The sequence below is a fragment of the Nipponia nippon genome, unplaced genomic scaffold (assembly GCF_047370975.1).
Source record: "Nipponia nippon isolate SJK-2023a ecotype South Korea unplaced genomic scaffold, ASM4737097v1 scaffold_2, whole genome shotgun sequence".
NCBI classification, from domain to species: domain Eukaryota; kingdom Metazoa; phylum Chordata; class Aves; order Pelecaniformes; family Threskiornithidae; genus Nipponia; species Nipponia nippon.
In genome coordinates, this window is record NW_028262336.1 from 111,538,369 (window position 1) to 111,551,898 (window position 13,530).

The 13,530-nt window shown below is 38.0% G+C and overlaps 1 protein-coding gene across 3 annotated transcripts in view; it reads left to right on the top strand.

Annotated features, from left to right (window-relative positions):
• ZDHHC20 (zDHHC palmitoyltransferase 20) overlaps positions 1-13,530 on the top strand; it is a 49,067-nt gene that overhangs the window by 19,279 nt on the left and 16,258 nt on the right. For all 3 annotated transcript variants that reach the window (XR_015704624.1, XM_087756867.1, XM_087756866.1), the window contains 5 exons: positions 3,197-3,291; positions 6,868-6,988; positions 8,353-8,422; positions 9,627-9,659; positions 10,503-10,623. Coding sequence is in view for 2 of the 3 variants with exons in the window: in XM_087756867.1 (XP_087612993.1) it covers positions 3,197-3,291; positions 6,868-6,988; positions 8,353-8,422; positions 9,627-9,659; positions 10,503-10,623 (440 nt within the window). In the remaining variant the exon portion in view is untranslated. The remainder of the gene's footprint in view (positions 1-3,196; positions 3,292-6,867; positions 6,989-8,352; positions 8,423-9,626; positions 9,660-10,502; positions 10,624-13,530) is intronic.

Below are 13,530 nucleotides of genomic sequence, written 5' to 3' on the forward strand. Positions count from 1 at the left end.
AAATAAGTTTTACTTTCTAGTTTCTTCTGGAAAGGCAAGATCCATGTCTCAGATAAGGAAGCCTGGCAGAGCAATGGCGTTGGTGTTACATAGTCTCATCTCTGGCTTTAATACAAATGCGGTGCCTGCCTGACTGAAGCAGGTGCTCTTAAATCTACCAGAGGAGAAAAATGCTTGATTAATTAATGAGACTGACAGTATAGTTGGAACCTGACTGTTAGGCTTTTAATAGCTGTCACCTGCATGCTTTTTGCACCTTCAATTCTAAAGCATGTCACAGGCATCCTGCATGCATTAATTTCTTTACCATGGAGGTTGATTTTAAAATGAGATGTGAAGTCTTTTTTCATTTGAAATGAAAGCTATCATAAGTTTTGTAAAGTTCTTATAAGCTGATTCACAATAGCCAGGAAATAACATCAGAAGAGTCAAAAGGCCAAAGTACCAGTAACATTGCTATGTAAATCAATAATGTGCATCTTAGCAAATATATTTTGCACCATATTTCAGTGTACTGTATTCAAATCCTTTTACTCTAGTACTTAATTACAACTTTTGATTAAATTAGTGGTGATTTCTTCACCCCATTAAAGCTAATTGTTTCTTTGTAATTTCATATTCTTGTCTAGATTTATATCCATTAGGATAGGGGAATAAAGTGAACTCTGAATCTCTCTTAACAATATAATATAATTCTGTTATATATTATTACCTCTCTGTAATCTGACCCTGTCTTGGAAGTAGTGTTAAGAATGATTCAGAAAAGGATGTTAAGGGCAAATCTTAGGAGGGCTTAGCATATTTTAGGAGGATGCTAAGAGCATGTCTTAAGACGTTGTCCTCCTGAGGGCATAAATTATGGTCTAATATGCATCAGTGCCTTTAAAGAGAAGTGACTTCACTTGGTCACAACATGGCACCAAGAATCCTGGATTCCCTTAGCTTAGCCAGGACTTCCTCATGACTCTGAGTCTGGCTAAACAGGTAGATACTGGGGTTTGAGGTTTTTGACGTATTTTTCCATCTAGCTTGTAATTACAAGAAAATTAGCTGAATAGGAATCAAGCTGGTTTATATTTGTACTGGAAACTGATGCAAGAGTAGTCTGCAGGGAGTAGTCTGCAGAGGAGATACTGCTACCCAAAACGGTGGGTAGATGGACTGTCAAAAAGCCATCAAAAATTATATCTTCCTCCCTCTCATTTCTTGGGGAGCACTGACAGGACAGATACCTGTAATTGCAGTAGGAATGGCAGCACAGGAGTGGGAAAAGAAGCAAAAATTTATTCAGTGCAGGGCCAGTATGGACTGCCGACTGCAGGCTCTTTCTCCTCTAGACTGGGTGGTGCCCATCACTGGAACAGCTGTGAAAGTCTTGCTCTTCCTTGAGTTGCCTCAGTTTGGCTGCTGAGGACAGGCCCTTGGCTTTTAATGATGGTGGCAGATTGCAAGCTCTCCGTTATTGCAAGAGTGCAAGAGCACTTCAACAGCTGCCTCTTTCTAGTAAATACTGGTAGGATTGGCACAGATCTGTACCCTTGCTGCAGCCAGCCTTGGTGCCTGTTATTCTGTGTGTTGTTGGGGCATTTACAGCCTGTGACAAGACTTTGAGGTTCTGCTGTTGAAGTATTGTGCGTGCACTAAAAATAATCCTTCAAAAGAATCTGAATTCTGGGGGTGATTTTTCTGGGCAGAATAGAACTGTTTACTGTGTAAGTTAGTTTTGCTGTGCCTTGCCCTCCCCTGTATCTCATTTCCTCTTTCCTTCTATTCAGCTTCTCTCACCCGAAGCTCTGATCTGTGCAGCTGATTCCACTCTAATTTTGTGTCCGTTTCTCCTCTTTTCCAAACCGTTTTCTCGTGCTTTAATTGCTTAACCACATTATGTTTGAATGTGTATAGTATGTTTTTAATAAAAGACCATTTCTAATTATGCAGTGCTTAGTACAATGACACAAGTTCTTTCCTATCAGGATGACAATTTTAGGGTAGCTTTAGAAAAAGGTTTTGCTTCTTGCATTTTCACTCAGCTCCGCAGCTGAAAATTTGCCAAATCTGTCTGTAAGGTAGGAGGAGTCAGAGCCAAAGGTAAAAAGCATAATTTTCTGAAGAAAGCTCAAATATGGTTTGTTTGGGTTTTTTACTGTAACAAGCAATGAAAATCCTGAAAGATGATAAATTAAGACCACCTCTTCTGTGACTGTGCACATGCATTTTCTCAGCTGTTGGAAGTTCCCAGAGTTTCAAGCCTGTTCTGCCATCCACAAAGTATGTCATATGGCTTCTTAAAGGACTCTGTGTGCACGGGGAAGGAGGTCAAGTTTCCTTCTTCCTGCAACTGAAGATAATATAAGTGAAGATAATGTAAATATTTAGTATGACTTCTTTTGTAAGGCTTGATTTTCTGGCACAACTGATCTGTTTCCTCTTGACAAATGGTAAAAGAAACTGTTGGAGGAAACAAGATTGGAAGAAGCTTCCTGGGTCATAAGGTCTGGGTCTCTGGTCTTTAAAGCAACCATATCACACAGACCCATTCATAAATTGATTGAGCTCCCTGCTAAAACCATCTACATTTCATTGCCACTGTGACATAACAGCAAGACTCTTCCAGATTATATTCTTGTGATTATTTGAAAGAAGATACCCAGACAATTTTTAACTCGCAGACAGCTCTCATCTCAGAGTGCAGTCCTCTCCAAACCCCTGGTTTGGAGTTTTTACTGTCGTTGATGACCAGTGCCTTCTACAATGGCACAATACTGTGCTGTTTCTATTAGAAGTAGAAATTACATTGAATTCTGTGGGTCAGTTATCAAATACTATAATCTAGAATGGAATTTTAGCATCATCTTTATCCAAAAAGGTTAGTCACATGCCACAGGTGAAGCTGTGTTCAGTTCTGGGTTTTTTTGTTTGGTTTTTTTCCCTTCAAAGCCTGTTTTGAAATCATACATAAAAGCATATTATTTCCTTGAGGAATAGCAACCATCACATTTGGTGATTTTTTTATTTTTTTTTTTTTTAAGCAAGCACTCCTAGAGTGCTAAGTCTACCCAGGGAAGAGGGTTTAATATAACTTAATTTTAGCAGGTGACTCATAGTGTAGTAGTTTAGCCCTCATCAAAGATCAGGGATTTTGTTTCTTGTTCTTTTCAGCTCTATTCACTGAACTCTTATTTGTGTTTTATTGCAGTTGTCTACCTTGTGGTTTTTCATCTGTCATTTGTCATGTTTGTATGGTCCTATTGGAAGACAATTTTCACATCTCCTGCATCCCCCTCTAATGAGGTAAATAAAACGTTAGAAAAATGTCAATGCCTTTTTTATAAATAGCTGAACTGTTTTCAGTGATGAAACTTGTTTGCAGTACTGCATGATTCACCTTTCGCTTCTCGTTATCTAAAATAGAACAGCATGACAGTGTATCATGAATGAAAATTATCAAATTACTCTTAAAATACTGTATACTTTGTGTAATGACATTTCCTTATACAAAATGCAAGTTTAATTCATCACAAGTTTGACAGTCATGCACAGTGCTTTGCTATGAAGTAGCTTGCTTGAAACCTGGAATTCTTAAAACCAATAAATCAAATACAGTGACAACATTTTTATATTTCCATTTTAGGCAGTTTTGATGTTTGTTTGGGTAAGAAAAAGTAGTAATGCAATGTATACTCATAACCTGGAGGACTGAACCACTTAGTAGTAAGTCAAGGGTTAAGGTTTAGTGACAATTGAGAAGTAAATACATAAAGGAGCTTTACATAATGGCAAAAGAATGCATGATTACTGTAAGAAGTTTTGTTTTGAAAAAGAACAGTATTAATTGCAGTAAGTCTGAGATGGATTACCTTGTTTTCCATTTTCTCCAAGGTGTGTGTATGTACGGATTAAATACTGGCACCAAATTTAAAATACTTCCCTTCCCGTTTTATAAAGCTTTTAAATTGGCTAGACTGTTTGAGGTTTTGGTTGCTCTGTGGGGGTTGAATTTTTATTCTATTTTTGGCAAGACTGACTTTCAGTGCTAATGTCGACCTTAAACATTTTTTAAAAGAGTTAAAACCATGCTTCTAAGGAAAAGCAAACACTGCTCTGCAGTGCTTAAATTATGGCTTAGAGGTCTGTATCTTAGAAAGCTACAGAATATAAAGTGAAAAAAAGCTAAAGACTATTCTGCTGTTCAGCTAAGCAAAAACAGTAGTACTGAATTGTTAAACCTAAAAAAAATCAAAGGGACTTGTCTTCAGGGTGGTCTGTTTCGGCTTTGTCTGGGATGGTTCTGCAGGAAAATGATAAAGCTAGGCAGGTTAGCTAATTAAAATGTGGTTGGAACTGTGTTATTCCAGGTTTTGTAAAGCTATATGAACTAGAGCTGCTCATAAAGCTAATGCCTAGTAACTTTTACTGTCTGCTTGGATTCTTCAATAATAGAAAACTTCTTCTGACAGTACTTATCTGTAGTTGCAGTAATGTTGTAGCAAGCTTTTCATATTCAGTGAGTGAAAGGGATGGTTTGGGCATAAGGCATGTAATGAATATTTCCTATGTCAAGTGTGGGGGTAGCTCAGATCTAATACAATTTTTTTCTACAGCTAGCTTTAAAAAGAAAAAAAAAACCACAACAAACAACAAAAAACATACACCAAAAAGCCCACAAAAACCAACCAAACAAAAAAAACCACCACCACTTTTTCACTTTTTCATTTCTGGGCAAATCCCTTCTGTTCATGTACCAGTGAGTAACTTATGCTGGTTTTACTTAAAAACAAAACCTGACTTCAGAATCTCCCCATTGTATGGGAGTGTAAACGTATATATTTTTAGTCATTCAAATCAGCCATTCTTGCAAAATAAATAGCATCCTGTGATCTTACTATTGAACTAAAAAAAGATTCTGCAGCTGCTGTTGTCTTAGTGTAATCCCTGTACATTTGTCATAAGAAAGAACAATCAACACTATACAAGATCCAGAAAGAGGAAGGAAACAAAGGGACTCTTTCTGTTTTCAATAAGAACTGCTTGAACCTCATTGGAAATTCTGTTAGCTATGTGGTAACAGACAACTTTTGATGTCTTTGAACATATCCTGCCATTGTCCAAAGAGACTGTGGTCTCATGGCCCTATTAATTTCTGAAATCAGAACAGAAATATAGCTGTTTGGAAAACCAAAATCCTATCCAGGATTTCTGGAGTAATATTATGATGTTACTTGGACAAATTAAAAATGTTTTAAATCTTGTGATTTAGTTCCTTTTCTTGCATTAATGGTTTGCCATAGAAATGTCATCTAGAAGTAGTACTTCATGTTTAATGCCACCTCTGCTTGATTGCAGGTCATGGAGACAGGCATTTGGTCACCTAGCAGACTCACAAGGGCAATAGGGAGGAAGGCATATTGCACCACTGTTTGCTGGCATGATGCCTCACATCTGTCTTAAACTTTTTATGTGAGCCTCTCCAGTTTTCCTATTTGAGTAAATATCTAGCTTAGAGATGGATATTAAAAAATGAGGTCAAACTCTTGGTGATGACTGAAATGCTAAACTTTAATATCACTCTTTGCATAGATTGATCCAAGTTTCTGATTATTTAAAAGGAGATTATGATTCACCCTTGAATGGTGGGTAGGCTCAATAGCTGGGATGATACTATATGTAACCGGAGACTTAACTAGATTCTGTGAGATATGAGGCAACTTATTTGCATTCTGGGTTAGGAAATAACACAGAGAAGTTGCAGCAATGTCTTACTGCTTCCTCCTTTCTGTAAGTGGAGTATTCATTGTTGCTTGCCAACTGACTGTAATCCAAAAGAGGAAAAAGTACAGGATGAGAGGAAAATCCATGTGAAATAATCCTATACATGTTCTTGGTAGGAAAATAGAGTCATATTAAACCACACTAAGCCAATTTTTGTTCCAGTTGCACACACAGCGTTTTCCACTCACTACCATGAATGCTTCGTCTATGTGTGCTCATAAAAAGGGCTCTTGTAGTCCATGCGGGAATCTCAGAGTTTAAAAGTGCTTCAGAACAGAAAAATACTAAAGGAAATAGTGAGTTCAGCCCCAACTCTGTGGGGGCTTCTCAGCACAGTGAGGCTGTGGGGCTTAATGGTAAAGCTCATAATTTCAGTGGATACCAAACTAAGTGTTTAACAAGCGAGTAAAAGCTCTCATGGTTCTTCTGGTAAAGCTTTACAATTCAGTGAGGCTTCAACAGGAATGCTCCTCGTGATTTGCTCAGAATTGTAACTCTCTCTGAAGCTGTACAGGCTTTGCTGAAGTTGCTTTCAATACAGCTCGTGGATTTTGAGACTATTGCTGACTACTCCTAAGTAAAAATTCCAGTTAAACTCTTTCAACTTCTGTGATGAAGCCATGAAGCTGCTCCTCCTCCCCCCCTGCCCTGACTTGTTACCCCTCTCTAAGTCAGAGGGAGGAAGTGGGCTAAGAGAACTTTAGTGCCCTGTAGCAGCAAAGGACTGTTGCACATTCCTCTTGTTCACAGATCACTTAAATTTAACTCCTGATAAGCATAAAGGAAAGGTTACGCCTTCTAAAAACTCCCCTGAGCTTCTGGCTTCCTTTGTATTGAAGGGAAAATGCCACAGATAATGGAAGAGAAATAAAGATTATTTTCTTTAAACTATGTCCAGGACTGTGATGGAGTTTTGAGGATCTCCTGTGATTCCTGCAGCATTCTGTTTTTCTTTATGTGGGTTTTTTTGCATTGGTGGGTGGGGGCTGTCCAAAGGCATACGATGAAGATACACAGGGTCTTTTCCTTGGAGCTTGACTAGAACGTAAAGTAGTAATTAATCTCTTTCCTTCATTCCATTTTCTCCCTCCCTCCTAGTTCTGCTTATCAAAAGCTGATAAAGAACAATATGAAAAAGAAGAGAGACCAGAATCTCAACAGGAGATTTTGAGAAGAGCTGCTAAAGACTTGCCTATCTATACGACAACAGCATCGAGAGGTGAGATGTAAAGATAATTCTGTGCTCCTGAAGCTGCTAGTTTAATTCAGTGAAATTCATTTGATGTCACTGAATGAACAATCTATTAAGCACATATTGCAAAGGCCATGACCTTGTTTTGTTATTTGTTTGGGCTGGGTTTTTTTTTTTTCCCCAAGAGAAACTGGAGTCCTTTGTCTGGGGATCTCAACATGTAGCCAGTATTTGGAATTAAAAAAAAAAAAAAAAAATCAATCCTCTTCTAGCAAGCAGATAGATGACAACATTTATCTCTGTGGCTATAAAAATAAGCACAGCAAAGAAATACAGCTAGAAATAGAGATAATTCAACTTTTTACTCAATTTTATAATCATTTATATCCCCCTTTAAACTTCTTTTCTGAGCTGTATCAGTTCAGCAGGAGGAGAAACATCATACTTAAGGCTAGAATTTAAGAATGAATAAATGTTCTTTCATTCCCATCTGTAATTCAGTACAAAGCTAGTTACGGGCTATTTCTGTATTTGCCTTTAATATATATAGGCATTTTTATTCCAACTTATGTATGAATGATCTGTGAAACTGCTGTCTTATACATATGTATATTCTTAAAAAAATCTATCTTTTATATATGTATATATATCTGTTTCTCTTTCTTGAAACTAGCAATGCTGTAGAGTTTTCCAAAAACATAAACTACTCAGAGTAACTGTTACCAAAGCTTACTGTGACTTTCCAAACAAAGTCTAAAGACACCTGGCTTTTTTGAATACAAGCCTCCCTTTTAGAGAATCCCAGTCTTAAGTTCCTGGAGTGGTCTGGGAAGCTTTTGCCAGCTCTTAGCAGTTCTGCTTAGCTGTAGGTGTTGACTTTCCTCCTTTCAAACTGCCTGTGCTGGTGTCTTGCTTCCATTGAGAAGAGCCTGAAGGCTTGTTTAAAAATATCCAGGAAAGATGAGGAAGAGCTAATGTACTGAGCAGTCTGCTAGATCACTATTTGCTGAAGAGGATAGAGAAAGCTAATGCAGAAAGAGTGTAGTTTCACAATGGGATGCCTGCGTCCCCTGTCCAGAGGTGAAAGAAAGCAGGCGATATGGGATCAGTACCAGAGGATGAAGGATGGGAAGACTGGGGAGCCAAAGAGTAAATGGAAACGGACTCAGTACAGTAGTAATAGATGAAAGTGTTTTAAATACTTTCATATGTTACATTTCTTAAAAACCTCAAAAGTACATGTCACATGAGAGTAGGCACATGGAGGTCTGTGAGAACGGGTGTGGCAGGGGAGGGCAGGAAGCTCTTTAAGATTCCGTTCATGTTAAGGGGGAGAACATTTGTAACATTAAATGAATTCTAATGCCTTGACCCTTGCCACTTGAATGCAGCAATCAGATACTGTGATCGATGCCAGCTAATCAAACCTGACCGCTGCCACCACTGTTCTGCATGTGACATGTAAGTTACTGAATCTGAAATGATGGATTTTCTCTCTCCTGCGATCATCACTTCAGTGTCTTCATGTCTTTGGTGTGTCAGCCCTTGCATAACAGCAGGTTTTACTATTTGTTCCTCTCTCAGACCCTCAGTACAGATTTCATGAAAAAGCAAAGTTCCTCCTGTTGGTGCAATATTATCATTGCAGCCCCATTGTCCAAAGTGGCAGAACTTTTTAGGAAACCTGCTTGTAGCTTTGTAAAACTGCACTTAATTAAAAAAAAAATAAAATAAAAAAATTGGCGATTGAAAGTAAGGAAAGGCAGGTCTGAGATACCAGCACAGCAAATGGTTATTATAGAAGTCTCTTACTGTATCTTGCTTCTGCAGCCTTGAAACAGATGTGTGCTACTAATAATGCTAAAAATCTTTATCTCAGAGATTGACAGTGCAATTACATGCCTTAACCATTTCAAAGACATCACTGCTATTCCCTAGCCTCATTCTGAATCATCAGAGAAGTCTGTAAGGGCACTGAAGACTGAGGCTATGAGTGAGACTTCAGTAGGCTGAGCTTGAGGAAATCTAGTTAACTGAAGAACCTAATAGAGATCTTTTGGCTAAAATCAAATTTATTAGCAAATACAGTGAACGTCCGTGTGTCTGAAACGTCTAGTATCTGTCCTTATACTAAAACTGGATGAAAACGGCATGTGGACTATTCAAATTACTCACTGTGCTGCTCTTTTCCTCAATTAGCTTTAAAAAACAAACAAGCAAGCAGCAAACAAAAAAACGTAGCAAAAATAGCCCTAAGGTAGAGTTAGTTGAAGTGAATGAAGGGTAACATATCTTATTCACACAACTCTGAAGGGTCCTTTGGATTTGTTTTCTCTCAATGTGCACATAAAACTAGTGTGGCTTAATGAACTATTACATGGTGTTGCTCAGTAATGCTCTGCATGTTAATTTAAGAAAATCTCTTCATAACTCTTCTGAATCTCACTTGGTCCTTTTGGGTGAAAGGATGGCTGCTATAATACCAAGAATTGGCATGATTGAGAAGGACTTGAAAAAGATACAGTGGGACAAAATACTTTAAAAAGAAAAAACAAACAAACAAACAAAAAAAACCCTCAAACCCGAACCTGTAGAAGCTAAAAGTACATGTCTTAGAAAGAAAATGTATTTTTTGCTTTAACTTACTGGAAATTATCTCTTTCAGATGTGTATTAAAAATGGACCACCACTGTCCATGGTAAGTTTCTAAAAATAAAAAAAAAAAAATCAGCATAATAATGATGAATTAGATCCAACATGATGAATTAGATGCTGCTTCAAAAATGCAACTTTGAAGTAAAACTTGATTTTCACAGAATTTATTGAGGCTTTCATATGTGAAAATAAATCTTGTTCCTAATGTGTGTTGCACCATAGAGTGGTAGGCCCAGTAGCCCAAATCACACGGTTTCTCCTTATATAAAGAAACCCTGGCATTAACAAGACCTATGAGAAATGGCATTTCTTCTTTCGTTTAGTTTGGTATTATTACCAGGAGAGGAGATACCCACCACACTGTGAAAATCAGTTCTTTATTCTAGATGATACATAAGACACACTCAGACAGTTGCTCTTCTGCAGTATGTATTCACTGGTAGTCAGTAAAAATATTATCTGCTGTCACTATAAAAACAGTGCTATCAGTAGTTGACTTGAAGGTGCTTTTGTAACCAAAGCAACATCACTGAAATTGATGTAGAGGCTCATATTATCTTCCGTGATGACTGCAGTTAGTTCATAGTGTGTGAGACGCTTCCTATACAGACTGTATGTATCATATGCTTTGCCAGCTCATGTCCTGTCCTGTAGAACTTCGTGGGGGGTGAAATTTATGTGAGGGGCCCAGATCATTTGGCCAGAGGAAAGAGACTTCATTCAAAATGGTGGCTTAAAATGCTTCTGAAACACTACTGCCAGACTGTTTTGGACATACCACTGACATCACACACGTTATGCTCTGCAAAAGCTGAATGTATTGTGGTTTGTTTTATTTTATTTTTTGTATATCGTAGTAACCTCTTTCTCTTTCCCCTCCTTCTAGGGTGAATAATTGTGTGGGATTTTCTAACTACAAATTCTTCCTCCTGTTTTTAATGTATTCCTTACTGTACTGTCTGTTTGTTGCTGCTACAGTCTTGCAGTACTTCATAAAGTTTTGGACAGTAAGTTCTAAGGCTTTTTTGTTGTTGTTCATTTGTTTAATCCTGCATGTGTTATTGGAGGCTGCATCAGCATGTTGTCACTCACCATTTACTCTGTTTCATAGTTCATTACCATTAACAGCATCAGTCGAAGTGACTGAAGCAGGAGAACCTTCCAAATATTAATGAATTAAATGTATTACGCTGCCCAGGATGAGTAATTGGGGGAAGAAGTTCCGATGAGGACACTGTGCAATTTCTCTGCTCCATGAAAATCAAGTGGCACAGCTCAGGTTTTTTTTGAGACTATTGGATATAGATATGTAGATATAGAAAGAACTGGCTATATCAAACAATTGCATATATATTTGTGTGTGTGTGTGTGTGTGTGTATACACACATGTATATATAAAAATACTGACAAATGTGAAATATAAGTAACAATTTTGTATCTTCCTAGACTTGTCCATGGATAATCTGCTACTGGATAAGGCAGATTAAGTTCTTGGGAACTGACCAAGCTCTGTTTTGGAGTCCCTGCATAGGCATATCTGAACTTCATACTAGTGGCTTTTATCGAGCTGATATGGGTAGAATGCTAAGATATGTACAGTGTTCATGATATACATCTTCCTTTCAACTATCATCAGTTGTCAAATGATCAATACACATACCTGCATCTTAGTAGATTTAATAACATTTATGTGAAGGGCAACCATCCTTGTACATCAGTGCTATATTCCTCCTATCAGTTTTGTTCTAGTCACATTCCAGGCTGAACAGAGTGGCTTCTGGTGGTGTTCCCTTTTATCTCCAAAACCTTGTACTGTGCCTTCCTGTCTCTAGGCAGAAGAGAATCAGAATTCCCGTAATCAGTTTCCATTATCTAGCATGGGAAAAATCACTGTAAGTGGAAGGCTGTCTATCACGTCTTTATAAGTAAATAACAGCACATATTTCTTAGATGCTAGTTGCTGTCAAAGTAACTGGGGAAAGCAGTCATTATCTGTAGCTGTACAAATAATCTTTATTGGAGCAGAAAGATGTTGCCATGTCAGGGTAAAAGAAGCTTGATCATGTATTCAGAAGAGCTGTACTTTGAGACAGTTGGCATTAGACAGGTAAGATAAATGGTGCAAAAAGTATGTTTGTTTGTGTTCAGCTAAGCCTGTGGGTCTAATCTGCCAAAGTACTGTTTCTCTTAGTTTCGGTTCTGTATAGCGGCCTGTCACTGGAGAGCAAGGAACTATGTGGGAATTGAGCTGTTAGTATTGGGTGAGATGAAAGCCATAAATGTATTTATCAGTCATAGCTGTGGCTTGACAGGTATGTCAAATGAAATGGTCTGATTCTGCTGTTCAGTCTTGCTTGACTGCTAAGTAGTTAAATTTTTTAATTTGCCAGTGTGCCACTCCCAAACATCTGCCGGGCTGCTTTCCAGTGCTTTGTATGCAATTTTTAATGAAACTGTAGATGCGTTTTTACATATTTACCAGTCAATGCTTGAGCAAAAAAAATGAATTTGCTTTGTCACCTCACTTCGTAAGTGTTAGTGCAACAAAAGTCCGCAGGACATCTGACCACAATAAACATTTAATACCAGCATTTGCAGCAAGGTTCTTCCAAAGCCCATCGGACACGATATTGAAGTGGACCCTTGAGCAGAGGAAGTAAACTTAAGAGGCAATTTTTTTTTTAAATGATTTAGTTGTTAAAAATGCTTCCTGCAAGAACAGGCTACTTCTGAAATGTGACAACAGACAATGTAGTTGTGTGCGTGCACTTGTTGCTTTCATTTCCAGTTACTTCCAAGACAGAATCTGGTGATGCCATGATCTTATCATTAGAGTAGGTCTCTGACTCACTTTACTCATATTAAATCTCTCATTCCACAAAGCTAATATTCCTCTGATCTTGTAATAACCTGATTAAAGTGGACTTCCAGGAAGAGGTGGCAGCACCATAATCATGTAGGCTTGCAAAATTTAGTATGTCTGTAGTATGTAAGCTGTTAGGCAAGTGCTGTTGACTGCAGAATAGAGGCCTGGAGGTTTCTCTCTACATCTGTATCCATATCGGAGCGGAGTACTGCTGACACATGCTGTCTGTAGATTGCTTCAGTATATTGCTAATGCTCAGCTTTGTCCTCTACGGCATCAGACAGATCACTGTTTTGACATTTTCTGTTGAGGCTCTCTAGATGTTGTTTTTTTCCCCCAAAGCTTGACTATCAGAAATGTTATAGTATACCTTCAGAAGGTAGTGTTTCTTTTTTGCTTCCTCATAGATGTTTTTCAGGAAAGTGTGCAACAAACTGCTATATATATATATCCAGTGTTGGGACAGGAGATGAACTGCTTCTTGGGGAGTGTAGCCTCAGTCACTTCAGAACTTGTAGTAACGAGTTTGTGAAGGTGTACATGCTAACTGCACAAATTTTAGCAATCCCTTGTTTTGCACTGTTGATAATACTTGCATAGAGACACAACACACGTATGCAGATACTTGCAAACATTGTGAAACATGCACACCTACCTAACTCTTCCTCTTGAAGAAAGTCTTTGCGTTTCTCTCTTGCACATGCAAGTCTTTTACATAGCATCTTTCATGGTTTATGCAGAAGTGCTGAAGAAAGATCGTGATACTGTTCATACAGTGGTGGGACAACTACAGTGGCTGTAAATGTTTACCACAGGCTTACACACTGATGCGGATTTTTTTTTTTTTTTTTAAATACTCATAACTACTTTTCCTGTGCTCATGAAATTTCTTTTCCTACCTAGGAAGTTGTTAAAGATGAGCAGATAAAACCTCAGTTTAACCAAACGTGTTTGACACAAACACCAGCACTGGCTGAACGCCCAGTCCGTGATGCCTTGTTTACATAGTGCATGGTGGTACTTCCCAGTGTATATTTGTATCTATTCT